At 44.4% G+C, this 15,383-nt stretch overlaps 1 protein-coding gene across 2 annotated transcripts in view; it reads left to right on the forward strand.

Moving 5' to 3' along the window:
• DDX31 (DEAD-box helicase 31) overlaps positions 1–15,383 on the forward strand; it is a 42,418-nt gene that overhangs the window by 14,485 nt on the left and 12,550 nt on the right. For both annotated transcript variants that reach the window (XR_015730230.1, XM_087879995.1), the window contains exons 15-18: positions 2,724–2,774; positions 3,716–3,855; positions 9,932–10,013; positions 12,637–12,748. Coding sequence is in view for 1 of the 2 variants with exons in the window: in XM_087879995.1 (XP_087736121.1) it covers positions 2,724–2,774; positions 3,716–3,855; positions 9,932–10,013; positions 12,637–12,748 (385 nt within the window). In the remaining variant the exon portion in view is untranslated. The remainder of the gene's footprint in view (positions 1–2,723; positions 2,775–3,715; positions 3,856–9,931; positions 10,014–12,636; positions 12,749–15,383) is intronic.

Genomic DNA, 15,383 nt, shown 5'->3' on the forward strand with positions numbered 1-15,383 from the left:
GAAAGACGAATGGGTGACTTTGGGCCACTCACCAGGAGACTGGGAGTTCTAGTCCCGCCTTAGGCATGAAAGACGAGTGGGTGACTTTGGGCCACTCACCAGGAGACTGGGACTTCTAGTTGTGCCTTAGGAATGAAAGACGAGTTGGTGATTTTGGGCCACTTACCAGGAGACTGGGAGTTCTAGTCCCGCCTCAGGCATGAAAGCCAATTGGGTGACTTTGGGCCACTCACCAGGAGACTGGGAGTTCTAGTTGTGCCTTAGGAATGAAAGACGAGTCAGTGATTTTGGGCCACTCACCAGGAGACTGGGAGTTGTAGTCCCGCTTCAGTCACGAAAGCCAGCTGGGTGACTTTGGGCCAGTCCCTCTCTCTCAGCCCAATGCATCTTAAAGGGTTGTGGGGAAAATAGGAGGCGGAGGAAGCATTAGCTCTATTCCTCACCTTATTTATGAAAATAATAAAAGACCGGATGCAAATTAATCAATAAAACCTGCACAGCAGAGCATCCTGTTTTCAGATCCACCGGCTTAGCCCAGGACTCACCCCATCAAAACCGTTTTCCCATCCTTGCCTTGGGTTAAAACCCCTTCCATCCCTCTATCGTCATCGCCTCGGCAGGTGTCAGTCGTTATGGGTCCAACCTGCAGGTAATCCCCGACTTAAACAATTGAGCTCAGAATAGTTGTTGCTAAGCGAGACGTTTGTTAAGTCAGCTTTGCCCCATTTTACGACTTTCCTCGCCACAGCTGTCGAGCGAATCCCTGCGGTTGTTCAATTAGCCGCACGCTTGTTAAGTGTGAACCCGGCTTCCCCATTGCTTGCCGGAAAGTTGCAAAAGGGGGGGAAATCACCTGTCCCCGGGACGCTACGACAATCCTAAACATGAGTCGGTTGTCAAGGCTCCGAATGTGAATCCCGCGGCCATCGGGGACGCTGCAACGGCCCTCGGCGTGAGAAAAAAAAAAATGGTCGTAGGTCGCTTTTTGCGCCGCCGTAACTTCGATCGGTCACTAAGCGAACCATAAAACTCCGCAGTGTGGTTCCGGTGTGTGGTTGCGTCGTGCTGAAATGACGCACAACTCAGACCAACAAACGCAGGCCTGTGAGCCGAATGGTGTCGGGAGGCAGCTGGCCTTAATTGCACCAGCTGAGTGTCAAAAAAAAAAACGTGGAAAAAAAACAACAACACCCCACAGTGGTGGAAACGCTATAATGAGTGCTAATATATTTGCATACTCATTATGCCTTTGCATGGTATTCTGCCTTGATCTGCTTAAACTAATAACCCGTTTTGGCAAAGGCCCGGGTTTCGCGGAGCAGGCGGCGAGTTGTGCCAGGCGCTGCCGACTGGAGTAAAGCCTTCCTCCCTCAATCCGCTTCTTGAATTGGAACCCAGTATCTGGGCATCGTGGCACGGAATAAGATGGATTTTCTGGTCAAAGCCAATCACACACACACACACACACACACACACGTATATCCCATTCCCTCGTTTTGGCAGAGCGGAAGGGAACTGGAGCAAGGAGTGGAGATAATGAAGTGGATGAGGACTGCTAGAGTGGGAGGGGGGGGAAGGGAAAGGGAGGGGAGGAAGGGAGAGAGGGAGGGAGGGAGGAAGGAGATAGGAATGGGAAGGGAGGGAGGGAGGAAAGGAAAGAAGGTAAGGAAGGGAGGAGGAAAGGGGGAAGGGAGGGAGGAAAGGAAGAAAAGGAAGGGAGAATGGAGGGAGAAGAGAGAAGGAGTGAAAAAGGAAAGGGAAGGAGGGAGGAAAGGGAAGAAGAAAAGGGAGGAGGAAGGAGAAGAGAGGGAGGAAAGAAAAGGAAGAGAGAAGGGAAGGAGAAAGGGAGAGAAGGAGGGAAAAAGGAAGGGGAAGGGGGAGGAAAGGGAGAAGGGAGGGAGAAAAGAGAAGGGAAGGAGAAAGGGAGAGAAGGAGGGGAAAAGGAAGGGGAAGGAGAGAGGAAAGGAAAGAAGAAAAGGGAGGAGGAAAGGGGGAAGGGAAGGAAGAAAGAAAAGCAAGAGAGAAGGGAAGGAGAAAGAGGGAGAGAAGGAGGGAAAAAGGAAGGGGAAGGAGCAGTGGTGAAATCCAAATTTTTTGACTACCGGTTCTGTGGGCGTGGTTTGGTGGGCGTGGCAGGGGAAGGATACTACAAAATCCCCATTCCCACCCCACTCTGGGGCGAGCCAGAGGTGGTATTTGCCCGTTCTCCGAACTACTCAAAATTTCCGCTACCGGTTCTCCAGAACCTACTGGATTTCATCCCGGGAAGGAGGGAGGAAAGGAAAGAAAAAAAGGAAGGGAGGAAAGGAAAGAAGGGAGAGAGGGAGGGAGGAAAAAGAGGGAGAGAAGAAGGGAGAAAGGAAGAAAGGAAAGGGAATTAGGAAGAAAAGTAAGTAGGAAGGCCAAAGAAGAAGAGAAAAGAGAAGGGAGGAAAGAAAGCAAGAGAGAAAAGGGAAGAAAGAAAAAGAGCAGGAGAAGAAAGGAAAAACAAATTATTTTCTTCTGGCAATTGTACAGGAATTGTACAAGTGCCCATTGAAAAAGAGGGTTTTTTGCCCCCAGGCTCTCTCCCAAAGTAAGTGGGCCCACCCAAAGTTCTACTTTGGGGTGGGGGGGATGGAGCAAAAACCGATGTTTTTGAAAATCATAAAAAAGAAAGACGTCCTCACTTTATTAGGCCAACAGCCGAGAACTTTCTGATTATTATTATTTTTTTTTGATAGGATGTCGCTGCTCGTGGGTTAGATCTGCCCCAAGTCACCTGGATTGTGCAGGTAAGTGACCTTCTTGTGTCGCAATGTAGATTCTTTGATTTTTTTTAAAAAAATATTTTACCTATCTTATTTTTCCTGATGGGTTTTAATTACAGTAGTAAAACTGAATACAAACCAAGAATACAAAAGTATGAAGGCTATTGCTTAACGCATTGTAAGCCGCCCTGAGTCTCCGGAGAAGGGCGGCATATAAATCAAATTAAAAAAAAAAGAAGAAGAAGAAGAAAGAAAAAAAAGGTTAGATATCTAACAAGTAACTTATGGCACTCCTTGGACCGGTTGAAACCTGCAATAAACTGAACTGAACTGAGTGAAACAGATAGAAACGAGGTTATATAATAGGTGTTCTTCGATTTACAACCACGACTGAGCCCCAAACGTCCATTTCTAAGTGAGACAGTTGTTAAGTGTCCCATTTTACGACTTAACTTGCTACGGTGGCTAAGCGAATCCCTGCAGTCTTTCAGTTAGGAATACAGTCATTAAGCAAATCCAGCTTCCTCATCGACTTTGCCTGTCAGGATGTCGCTCCTGGGACGCTACAACCGTCATAATTACATGCCATTGAATTTTGATCACGTGATCCCGGAAAATGCAACAGTCATAAGTGTGAAAAACAGTTGTAACGACACATTTTTTCAGTGCTGTTGTAACTTGAAATGGTCACGAATGGTCGCAATTCGAGGAGGGATGCAAAGTGTTGTTTTCATGTGTCCGGAAAAAAAGGATCTCTCTTGACAGACAGCTTCCGATGCCCAATTTCTTTCCCGTTTCCTTTATTTTTCCTTCCCTCTGAAAGGGCTTTTTGGGGGGGATTTTTTGAAAATGATCTCAGATGCTCTAATTAATCGCTCGCGCGATCCGCTAATTTCCTTCCCCGCTTAACTCATGGGTCATCTTTTTTTTCTTTCTTTCTTTCTTTCCCCCCTTTCCTCGGGAAGTATAATCCAGCAGCTTCGCTCGCTGACTACGTCCACCGAATTGGGAGGACAGCTCGAATCGGCAGCCCCGGAAACAGTCTGCTCATCCTTTTACCTTCGGAGGCCGAATATGTCAGCTTTCTGGCTTCCTACAAGATTAAGTGAGTCACACAAATATCTTCTCTCCCCCTCCACTCATTCTCTTCCTCCCCCCCCCTTCTCCCCACTAAGTGTCAAAATCCGTGGCCAACTTTAGCTAATACAACATCAGCAGCCCCACACATCTCGTTTGGTCAGGGGTGAAAAAGAAGCGGTTATTATATTGTTTTTAGCACGATTTGATAGCTTATTAGAAACCTTGACCATCTCTAAGTGTTGTATCTTTTTATTCTTGATGAGTGTATTTTATTCTTCTTATGTACACTGAGAGCGCATGCACCAAAGGCAAATTCCTTGTGTGTCCAGTCACACTTGGCCAAGAAAGAATTCTATTCCTATTCTATTCTATTCTATTCCTATTTTATTCTGTTCTGTTCTGTTCTATTCTATTCTATTCTATTCTATTCTATTCTATTCTATTCTATTCTATTCTATTCCATTCCATTCCATTCCATTCCATTCCATTCCATTCCATTCCATTCCATTCCATTCCTTCTCTTATTCTATTCTATTCTATTCTATTCCATTCCATTCCATTCCATTCCATTCCTTCTCTTATTCTATTCTATTCTATTCTATTCTATTCTATTCTATTCTATTCTATTCTATTCTATTCTATTCTATTCTATTCTATTCTATTCTATTCTATTCTATTCTCATTTTCCAGGATCAATCTAAAGTTAGATGAGAATTTCAGCTTGATTTTTTTTAAAAAAAAATGCTCTTAAGTTTTGTTCCGTGCAAATTGCAAGTGTAACAAGCAGAAATAATCTGGAATATTAGAGTTTAAAACAAAAAAACCTAAAGGAGAACAATGATGTTATTTGATTGTAGAAGAAATTAGGTTAATATTTAGACGGGACTTGATTTTTTTTTAAGTAATCACACCTTTATTATTGTTTATAAATAACTCAAGGGGGCTGCCATACTTAATGTTCCTTCTTCCTTCTGTTTTCTCCACAACAACGAAGCTGTGAGGTGGATTGGGCTGAGAGAGAGGGACTGACCAAAAAGTCCCCCAGCCAGATTTCATGCCTAAGGCAGGACTAGAATTGACCATCACCTGGTGATTGACTAGAACTCAACATCTCCTGGTGATTGGGCCAAAGTCACTCAACTGGCTTTCATGCCTAAGGCAGGACTAGAACTCACCATCTCTTGGTGATCGGCCCAAAAGTTACCCAGTCAGCTTTCAACAATGGCAGAGCAGGCCACTGTATATAAAACAGGGAGCAAAACCCCCGTCCCTTCTTAAACTGACGACGTTATCTAGCCGGGTAATGAAACTTCTGCAAGGAAACCACCAAGCTCAGAGAGCCCCAAGGACTCCGCACTTCAATCCTGAGCCTACCAATATTCTCTTCTATTGGGGCCTAAATATTTACCAGCCAAGAAAAGCCTTGAATCCTTGAATCATCCTGCTCTAATTTTTGTTTTTCCTCTCCTTAAGCTTTGCCACTAAAGGAATGTGCCAGCTGTTTCATCCCAGTTTCTAAAACATAGCGAAAGGGCTGTGAAACGTCACTTCACTAACCTTTAGCTTTCCAGAATATCTTCCTTCCTTCCTTCCTTCCTTCCTTCCTTCCTCTCCCTTCCTCTCCCTTCCCTTCCCTTCCCTGATTTCAGCATCTTTCAATTCTCCTTCCTTCCTCCCTCCCCTTCCCTGATTTCAGCATCTTTCAATCCTTCCTTTCTTCCTTCTTTCCTTCCTTCCTTCCCCTTCCCTTCCCTCATTTCAGCATCTTTCAATCCTTCCTTTCTTCCTTCTTTCCTTCCTTCCTTCCCCTTCCCTTCCCTCATTTCAGCATCTTTCAATCCTTCCTTTCTTCCTTCTTTCCTTCCTTCCTTCCCCTTCTCTTCCCTCATTTCAGCATCTTTCAATCCTTCCTTCCTTCCTCCCTCTCTCCCTCCCCTCCCCTCCCCTTCCCTTCCCTCATTTCAGCATCTTTCAATTCTCCTTCCTTTCTTCCTCTCTCTCTCCCTCTCCTCCCCTCCCCTTCCCTTCCCTCATTTCAGCATCTTTTAATTCTTCCTTCCTTCCCCTTCCCTTCCCTGATTTCAAAATCTTTCAATTCTCCTTCCTTCCTTGATTTCAACATGTTTCAATTCTCCTTCCTTCCGCCCTCCCCTTCCCTGATTTCAGCATCTTTCAATCCTTCCTTCCTTCTTTCCTTCCTTCCTTCGCCTTCCCTTCCCTGATTTCAGCATCGTTCAATTATCCTTCCTTCCTTCCATCTTTCCTCCCTTCCTTCCTCCCTCCCTCCCCTTCCCTTCCCTCATTTCAGCATCTTTCAATCCTTCCTTCCTTCCTTCCTTCCTTCCTTCCTTCCTTCCTTCCTTCCTTCCTTCCTTCCTCTCTCTCCCCTTCCCTTCCCTTCCCTCATTTCAGCATCTTTCAATTCTTCCTTCCTTCCTTCCCCTTCCCTTCCCTGATTTCAAAATCTTTCAATTCTCCTTCCTTCCTTCCTTCCTTCCTTCCTTCCTTCCTTCCTTCCTTCCTTCCTTCCTTCCTTCCTTGATTTCAGCATCTTTCAATTCTTCCTTCCTTCCTTCCTTTTTTTTTTTTTTTTTTTTTGAGAGGCGCGCGAGCCATCTGCAAAATTAGCTGATATATCCGTGGTGCATGTACAGAGGCAGTCAGGGGGACCGCGAATATATGGATATAATGGATTGCAGATCAGATCTGGAGAGACAGTTTCACGCCTGGGGCACGGCATGGCATCAAATCTAATTGCCCTTTCTGTTCGTAAATGGAGCCGCGTGGAAATTTATCCTGACAAATTTAGTGTGGCAAACGAGGCAGAAAGAACACCATGTGCCGGTCGGTCATGGCACACCGGTTGGTGCGCGGAGAGCAAAGCTGGGTCGGTCTGGTTTTTTTTTAAAAAAAAAAGAAAAAACACAACAAAAACCATCGATCACTTTCTTTGTCTCCTGTCTCTTTAATGGGCCAAGTGGAACTAACAAGTGGGAACCGGTAGAGATATTCATGGCAATTTTGAACACTTTTCAAGACCTGGTCGTTTTTCTTCTCTCTTTCTCTCTTTCTTTTGATGTGTTACTTTGTCGTTCTTGGGAGTTCCGGGTAGTTGAGCATGACGAAAACGAGAGTCCGCCCGGACGGTCGCTATTTTATCTTTACGGGTCCAAATTCTTCCTAGGAAGATGGGATCGTCACTTTTACTTGCCTCAAGTATTCTTGTGTTTTGGGGACGTGGCGGCCCAGTGGCTAAGACGCTGAGCTTGTCGATCGAAAGGTCGGCAGCTCAGCGGTTCGAATCCCTCGTGCCGCGTAACAGGGTGAGCTCCCGTGACTTGTCCCAGCTTCTGCCAACCTAGCAGTTCGAAAGCACATTAAAAAAATGCAAGTAGAAAAATTGGGACCACCTTAGCACCATGCGTGCTAGTCGTTCCCGACTCTAGGGGGCGGTGCTCATCTCCGTTTCAAAGCCGAAGAGCCAGCGTTGTCCGAAGACGTCTCCGTGGTCATGTGGCCGGCATGACTCAACGCCAAAAGCGCACGGAACGCTGTTACCGTCCCACCAAAGGTGGTCCCTATTTTTCTACTTGCATTTTTTACGTGCTTTCAAACTGCTAGGTTGGCAGAAGCTGGGACAAGTCACGGGAGCTCACCCCGTTACGCGGCTCTCGGGATTCGAACCGCTGAACTGCTGACCTTCTGATCGACAAGCTCAGCATCCCTAGCCACTGAACCACTGGCATCCCTTTCTGTGAAGCGGTATATAAGTCTAAATGCTATTGCTATTGCTCTGTCTGTTTGTGTCCATCCGTTCCATCCATCCATATCTGTCTGTCTGTCTCATCTCTCTCTATCTCTCTATTTGTCTATCATCTCTCTCATCTATCTATCTATCCATCTATCCTGCTGGAACTGTGTATGTCTAGTCTGATTAAAAGAATAGAATAGAATAGAATAGAATAGAATAGAATAGAATAGAATAGAATAGAATAGAATAGAATAGAATAGAATATGGAAAGAACAGAATAGAACAGAACAGAATAGAATAGAATTTAGGAATAGAATAGAATAGAATAGAATAGAATAGAATAGAATAGAATAGAATAGAAAGAATAGAATAGAATAGAATAGAATAGAATAGAATAGAATAGAATAGAATAGAATAGAATAGAATAGAATAGAATAACAGAGTTGGAAGGGACCTTAGAAGCAGGAAACCCTACACCACTTCAGACAAATGGTTGTCCAACCTCTTCTTAAAAACTTCCAATGTTGGAGCATTCACAACTTCTGGAGGCAAGTCGTTCCACTGATTCATTGTTCTCACTGTCAGGAAAAACTGTCAGAAAAGGAAGGACCAGGGGAGACACGATAGCAGTGTATTCCAATATCTCAGGGGCTGCCCCAGAGGAGAGGGAAAGAAGCTATTCTCCAAAGCCCCTGAGGGTAGGACAAGAAGCAACGGGTGGAAACTCATCAAGGAGAGAAGCAATTTAGAACTAAGGAGAAATTTCCTGACAGTGAGAACAATTAACCAGTGGAACGACTTGCCACCAGAAGTTGCGAATGCTCCAACACTGGAAGTTTTTAAGAAGATGTTGGATAACCATTTGTCTGAAGTGGTGTAGGGTTTCCTGCCTGGGCAGGGGGTTGGACTAGAAGACCTCCAAGATCCCTTCCAACTCTGTTATTCTATTCTATTCTATTCTATTCTATTCTATTCTATTCTATTCTATTCTATTCTATTCTATTCTATTCTATTCTATTCTATTCTACTCTACCCTACCCTACCCTACCCTACCCTACCCTATTCTAAAGGGATGATTTTTTTTATTTAAAAAATCTTGGTATTTCCTGTTTAAATTCCATTCCAATAGCCAGTTTGGTCTAGTGGTTAAGGCGCCAGACTAGAAACTGGAGGAAGATGAGTTCTAGTCCCACCTTAGACACAAAAGCCAGCTGGGCAACTTTGGGCCAATGACCAGGAGATGGTGCGTTCTAGTCCCGTTTTAGGCGTGAAAGTCAGCTGGGTGATTTTGGGCCAATCAGCAGAAATCTGTGAGCTTTAGTCTTGCGGTAGACATGAAAGCCACCACCTGGGTGACTTTGGGCCAATCACCAGGTGACTGGGAGTTCTAGTACCGCTTTAGAGATGCAAGCCAGCTGGGTGACTTTGGATCCCTCCTTCTCTCTCTCTCTCAGCTCAATCTACGTCACAGGGTTGTCGTGAGAAAAATAGGAGGAGGAAAAAAGTAATTAACCCAGGTTTGGGAACAGTGGATTTTGATCTTAAATTGACATGCCTACCCCTGTGTCTACTCTACGCAAGCGATTTTTGAATTATAAAACCGTAACCGTATTTGTAACACTACTGTTCTATTTTAGCACTCTCTTCCCGTATTTAAACTTCCATAATCTTGCAAATTTCCACCGAGATGTTTGAAGGGAGAGCACAAAATATATATATTTCAAAACCAACCAAACCAACATCCTTTTCTGGAAATAGTATCAAAACGTGCATTTCTAAATAAGCTTGATCCCCAAGCAAACTCTTTGGGGGTGGGAGGTGGGGAGAAATTCCCCCAAAGAAAATCGGTATTGAATTGGTGGCATTGCAAATTCTGTCCCCAAATTTGAAGCGGCAACAGAGTCTCATGAAGAATTGACGTTCTTTAACAGGTGAAGAAAAGGTAAAGAGCCTTGGTAGTACAGTGGTCTAAGGCACCCTGTTATTAAGCTGGTTATTAAGACCAGATGCCTGCAATTACTGCAGGTTCGAATCTCGCCAAGGCTCAAGGTTGACTCAGCCTTCCATCCTTTCTAAGGTAGGTAAATTGAGGACCCAGTTGTGGGGGCAATAAGCTGACTTTGTATAAATATACAAAAGGATGAAGGCTACTGCTTAACACACTGTAAGCCGCCCTGAGTCTCCGGAGAAGGGCGGCATATAAATCAAATTAAAAAAAAAAGGGGGGGATGATTCGCGAAAACTTAAAAGAAGGAAGAAAACACTCCCACAACCTATGCCTAGGTTTTCAATTTGGATAATTGCGACCGATGGTTTCAACTGTCGTTTTATTGTCCTTTTCTAATTCCAGCATTTCGGAGATGAAAATGGAAGAGATTTTGTCCAACTTAATGAAAGATGACCGTTTCAAAGGAAACTCTGAGAGATCTAAGGTCGGTTCTTCTCAAAAGACGCGATTCCTTCTGATTTTCATTTCCATTTCCTCAATTTTTATTTTTGGTTTTTTTTAAAATCTGCAAGAACAAAAGACGAGTTAGTGAGTTTTCACCCAATTTTACTACTTTTTCCTTTCCCCCTCATGATCGTTGAACGGATCCCCCGTTGTTAAGCGAACCCCACCGTTGGCCCTTCAAGGAAAATGGGGGCAGTTGGCATCTTGACAGTTGACTTGTCTTTTTATATCCTTCCTTCCTTCCTTCCTTCTTTTTTTTCTTCCATCTTCCCTCCCTCCCTCCCTTCCTCCCTCCCTCCTTTCTCTTCTCTTTCTTTTCTCCCTTTGTTTTTCTTCCATCCTTTCCTCCCTCCTTCCCTCTTCCTTCCTTCCTTCCTTCCTCTTTCTTTCTCCCTTCATTTTTCTTCCTTCCTTCCTTTTTTCCCCCTTTCCCTCCCTCCCTCCTTTCTCTTTCTTTCTTTCTTTCTTCCTCCCTCCCTCCCTCCTTTCTTTCTCCCTTCATTTTTCTCCCTTCCTTTTTTCTTCCATCTTTCCCTCCCTCTTCTCTCTCTTTCTTTCTTTCTTTCTTTCTTCCTTCCTTCCTTTCTTCCTCCCTCCCTTCCTTTCTTTCTCCCTTCATTTTTCTTCCTTCCTTCCTTTTTTCTTCCATCTTTCCCTCCCTCTTTCCTTCTTTCTTTTCCTTCCTTCCTTCCTTCCTTCCTTCCTTCCTTCCTTCCTTCCTTCCTTCCTTCTTCCCTCCCTCCCTCCCTCCCTCCCCTTCCTTCCTTTTTTCTTTCTTTCTCATTCTCTCTCTCTCTCTTTTCTTCCTGGAGAAAGGAAGCAGCGATACCTCATTTTGAAACCTAAAAGATAGGGAGGCTCGGGCCTGGGAGAAAGCGGATAGTGAGAAGTCCTTTGTAATATATTGCCATATTATTACTAAATCCCCAGACAGACTTGGCATAGCTCAAGTCACCTGTCACTTAAATTTGAGGTCCCTTTAATTTTCTCCCGGAATTCGCGCTGGGCTGTCTTTAAATTAAGTCCTTTATTGGAAGTCTGAAATCTTCCCTTGCTTCCCTGGCGCTGGCGTCTATTCTGAGCTCGGTTACAGAAAAGTATACAATAACCATCAGTGGGATTTGGAGAGGTGTTGAGGCTGTGTTTATTTAACACTCGGGGGGGAATTTTCGAGTTTATTTGGTCCTCACTGCCCGCTTTCAATAATGCTTTGACAACCGGTCTGCCCTTCTCATTAATTTTAAACAGTTAAAACACGGGGAGGAGGAGGGGCGGGAAGGGGGAAAAAAAGTTTTTCATTATTAAAGTGCTTTACTTTTTAATAACAGAGGATTCTGGACGTCGGGGGAAAGGGCAGCTTCGCTTAATTTCACATTCATATTAAAACACACACACACACACACACACACCGGAAGGAAGGTGACACTGTGTGCAACCCAACTGGGTTTTTTTAAAAAAAAAGAAAGAAAAGAAGAAGAGAAAAAGCTGGATTGACGAATGCCAGGAGCCTCTGGGAGCAAGGAAAAGGGGGGGGGAGGATGACTTAGTATTTTGCCAAGACATGTTTTAAAAACCAAGTTTTTAAATATGGTTTGTACGTCGCTTTTCTTTTTAAAAAATGCAGAAGGGCTATGCAGAGCTATATTGGTGTGATATTTTACCTTCATTACTTCTCCTGTGGTCCATTTCCACATTCACCCTCCCATCCCCAAGGAAATCAAAAGGGACATTTCTTTTTGTGCTATCACAACAACCTGATAGAGTAGTCCAGATGCAAGAAAAAGAAAGAAAGAAAGAAGGAAGGAAGGAGAGAGAGAGAGAGAAAGAAAGAAGGAAGGAAGGAAGAAAGAAAGAAAAAGAAAGAAAGAAAGAGAGAAAGAAGGAAGGAAGAAAAAGGAAAGAAGGAAAGAGAAAGAAGGAAGGAAGGAGGGAGAGAAAGAAAGAAGGAAGGAAGGAGAAAAAGAAAGAAAAAGGAAGGAAGGAAAGAAAAAGGAAGGAAGGAAGGAAAGGTAAAGAAAGGAAAGAAAGAAAGAAAGAGGAAGGAAAGAAAGAAGGAAGAAAAAGAAAAAGGAAGGAAGGAAAGAAAAAGAGAAAGAAAGAATGAAGGAAGGAGGGAGAGAAAGAAGGAAAGAAGGAGAGAGAAAGAAAAAAGGAAGGAAGGAAAAAGAAAGAAAGAAAGAAAGGAAAGAAAGAAAAAAGAAAGAAAGAAAGAAATTGTTTGGTTTGGGCTTAGCATAGTAGTATGGGGATCCATCATAGTTTATCCATCATGGTTTTATTGTTTGCGAAACGTCTCTAAAGGTGGCCTGCGGTATCCTGATCCACAAACCAGGATTCACGCCAACTTTAAAGTAGGTTAAGGTCTGAATGTAGCTTTTGGGGGTTTTTTGCAACACTCTTCCCAAAAAAAACCCCCACAACACTGTTTAGCACAGGTAGCTAAGGTTCATTTAGTGACCAAGTTAGAAAGGCACTGAACCAAGTGATCTACGACCGTTTTTTCACTCTTACGACCGTTGCAATCTCCCCGTTTTAGAATCTTTTCTACTGATCCTCTGAGCTTAAAAAAAAATATATTTTTCCTCCTCTTCTTTCTGCTTTAGAAGATCCAGCAGGGAGATGTCCAGGAAATACACCGTAGGGCTACCGTGATGCAGACCGAATTTGAGGATTTTGTCCACTCCGGTGCTAAAACCATCCGATCGGCCAAAAAAGGTGAGGAATTTGGCTTCCCTAACTTCCCGAGTTTTAAGGGAGACAAGCGGTAGTTTAAGAGGATTTTTTTTTTTTTACTACAGAGCATGCCAGATAGTCCTTAACGTATGGCCGTTCGTTTAGCAACCATTCAAAGTTACGATGGTGCTGGAAAAAGTGACGTATGAACATTGCAGCACCATCTCCATGCTCACGTGATCAAAATTCGGACGCTTGGCAATCTGACTCACATTTATGACGGTTGCAGCGTCCTGACGTCACGGCCCTCTGACAAGCCAAGTCAATGGGGAAGCCAGATTTCGTTTAACGACCATGTTATGGACTTAATCGCTGCAGTGTTTCGCTTAACGACTGGTAGGCAGTCCTCTATTTACAACCGCTGTCGATCCCGAAATTTCTTCATTTAAGAATATTTATTTTGTTTTAGCGTAAAAGGTAAAATACAAAACAGAAAAAAAATACCAACCAACCAACAAAAAAAAAATCTGTCCGGCACTAACAATAACAAAAGTGATCCAAATACCTAATAAATTTAACATTACGGAACTTACAACCACAATTGAGCCCAAAATTTCCGCTGCTAAGCGAGACAGTTGTTAAGTGAGTTTTGCCCCCATTTTATGGCCTTTCTTGCCACCGTTGCTAAACGAATCCCTGCGGTTGTTAAATTAGTCACACCATCGTTAAGTGAATCTGGCTTCCCCGTCGACTTGGCTTGTCAGAAGGTCGCAGAAGGGGACTATGTGATCCCGGAACAGTGACCGTCATAAACAGGAGCCATTGATCAAGCGTCCGAATTTTGATCAAATGACTATGGGGATCCCGGTCGTAAGTGCGAAAAACGGTCACAAGTCACCTTTTCCAGCGTTGGACACTAAACAGATGGTTGTAAGTCGGGAACTAGCTGAACTCTATAGAATTACCGGGCAGGTGTGCCTCATCAAGAGTTGCGTCCGATGATTTTAGCCAATGAAAGAACTCACTCCAAACCCAAAAACGTTGGAACTTCCGGCTCAAAAGAGTTTATACGGGCACATCGGGCGAAAGGATCCCAACAGTGGTGGTATACAGCCGGTTCGAACTGGTAGCGGCGGCTGCGGGAGGCTCCGCCCACCCGCTCTGCCGTCATCACGTCCCGTTTTTGACGATCTCACATTTGCGAACCGGTAGCGATGGTAAATGAATACCACTTGGACCCCTGAGGTATTTTGTGGCTTAAGAAAACAGGGCAGGAGGTGGCGTTTTTAAGCGGAACGGAAGCGTCGGGCGCCTCTGGCCAGCGCTGTTTCCGGTACGAAACATTGTCACCGGCGCTCACGGGGGAGGAGGGAAGCTTCTCGGTTACCCATATTGGCATCTGGAGTGTTCTGCCATCGAGGCTCCATAAACACTAGACGGAATGGGCTTTGCCCCTGTCAGCCCTTCAGGATCTCCACGGCTGCCGTGGGGCAGGATAACAGCCCCAAATTTTCCGATGAACACTTAAAAGGCCTCCTGTCCAGTCCGTGCCTTTTTCCCCTCCTCCTGTTTTTTTTTTTTTTTTGCAAAGCTGCCCCCTCCCTCCCCGTTTCCTTCCCCCTCCCCTGTTCCTCTCTTTGCATGCCCGTCCCACCCATGCCCCCTTTCCAGCTGGCATCCACCAGCCGCCCTTCTCCAGCCCAGCCAAGAACGGTGAATAATTAACACAGCAGCTGGGCTCTGGGTGGATGGCAGAGAATCAAACGGAAACGGCGCCAAAGACTCGGCCGTTTCCTCGGCTGTCCTTTTTCGAACCCCAGACCGGTGGTCTTGACCGAGTCGGTGTTGATGACCGGCTGTGGATCCGGGGTCTCCTTGGCAGAATTTTTATCTGTGGCTGGCGAGATTTTGGGGTGGAGAGGGAAGGGAAGGGAAGGGGAGAGAAGGAAAGAAAGAGAGAGAGAGAGAGATGGGAGGGAGGGAGGGAAGGAAGGAAGGAAGGAAGGAAGGAAGGAAGGAAGGAAGGAAGGAAGGAAGGAGAAAGGATGAAAAGATGGATAGAAAAAGATTTTGGGGAAGGAAGGAAGGAAAGAAAAAAGAAAGAACATGGATAGAAAAAGATTCTAAGGAAAGGAAGGAAGGAAGGAGAAAAAAGAAAAGATGGATAGAAAAAGATTCAGAGGGAGGGAAAGAAGGAGGGAAGAAAAGAGAAAGATTAAGAAAGAAAGAAAAGATGGATAGAAAAGAAGGAAAGGAAGGAAGGAAGGAAAGCTAGAACAAGATTCTGATGAAATAAGGAAGGAGAAAGAAAAAGATAGAAAAAGATTCTGATGAAGAAGGAAGGAAGGAGAAAGAAAAAGATAGAACAAGATTCCGATGAAGAAGGAAGGAAGGAGAAAGAAAAAGATAGAAAAAGATTCGGAAAGAAGGGAAAGAGAGAGAGAAAAAAGATGGATAGAAAAAGATTCTGACAGAGAACGGAACGAAGCCTTCCTTTTCTCCTAATCAATGTGGACTAGAAAACTTGCCCTTAGTTCTCTTTCAGTGGAAACTATGGCTGATTTTTGTAACCCCATCCTAAAATCCAACAATATTTCAAAAACCTTCCTTTCCCGTTAATCAGTGTGGACTAGAAACTTGCCAAGGGAGCTGTTTCAGAGGCTTTGAGATGGGCACG

This window comes from Pantherophis guttatus, chromosome 16 (assembly GCF_059756535.1).
Source record: "Pantherophis guttatus breed Tessera chromosome 16, ASM5975653v1, whole genome shotgun sequence".
In the NCBI taxonomy this organism is placed as follows: domain Eukaryota; kingdom Metazoa; phylum Chordata; class Lepidosauria; order Squamata; family Colubridae; genus Pantherophis; species Pantherophis guttatus.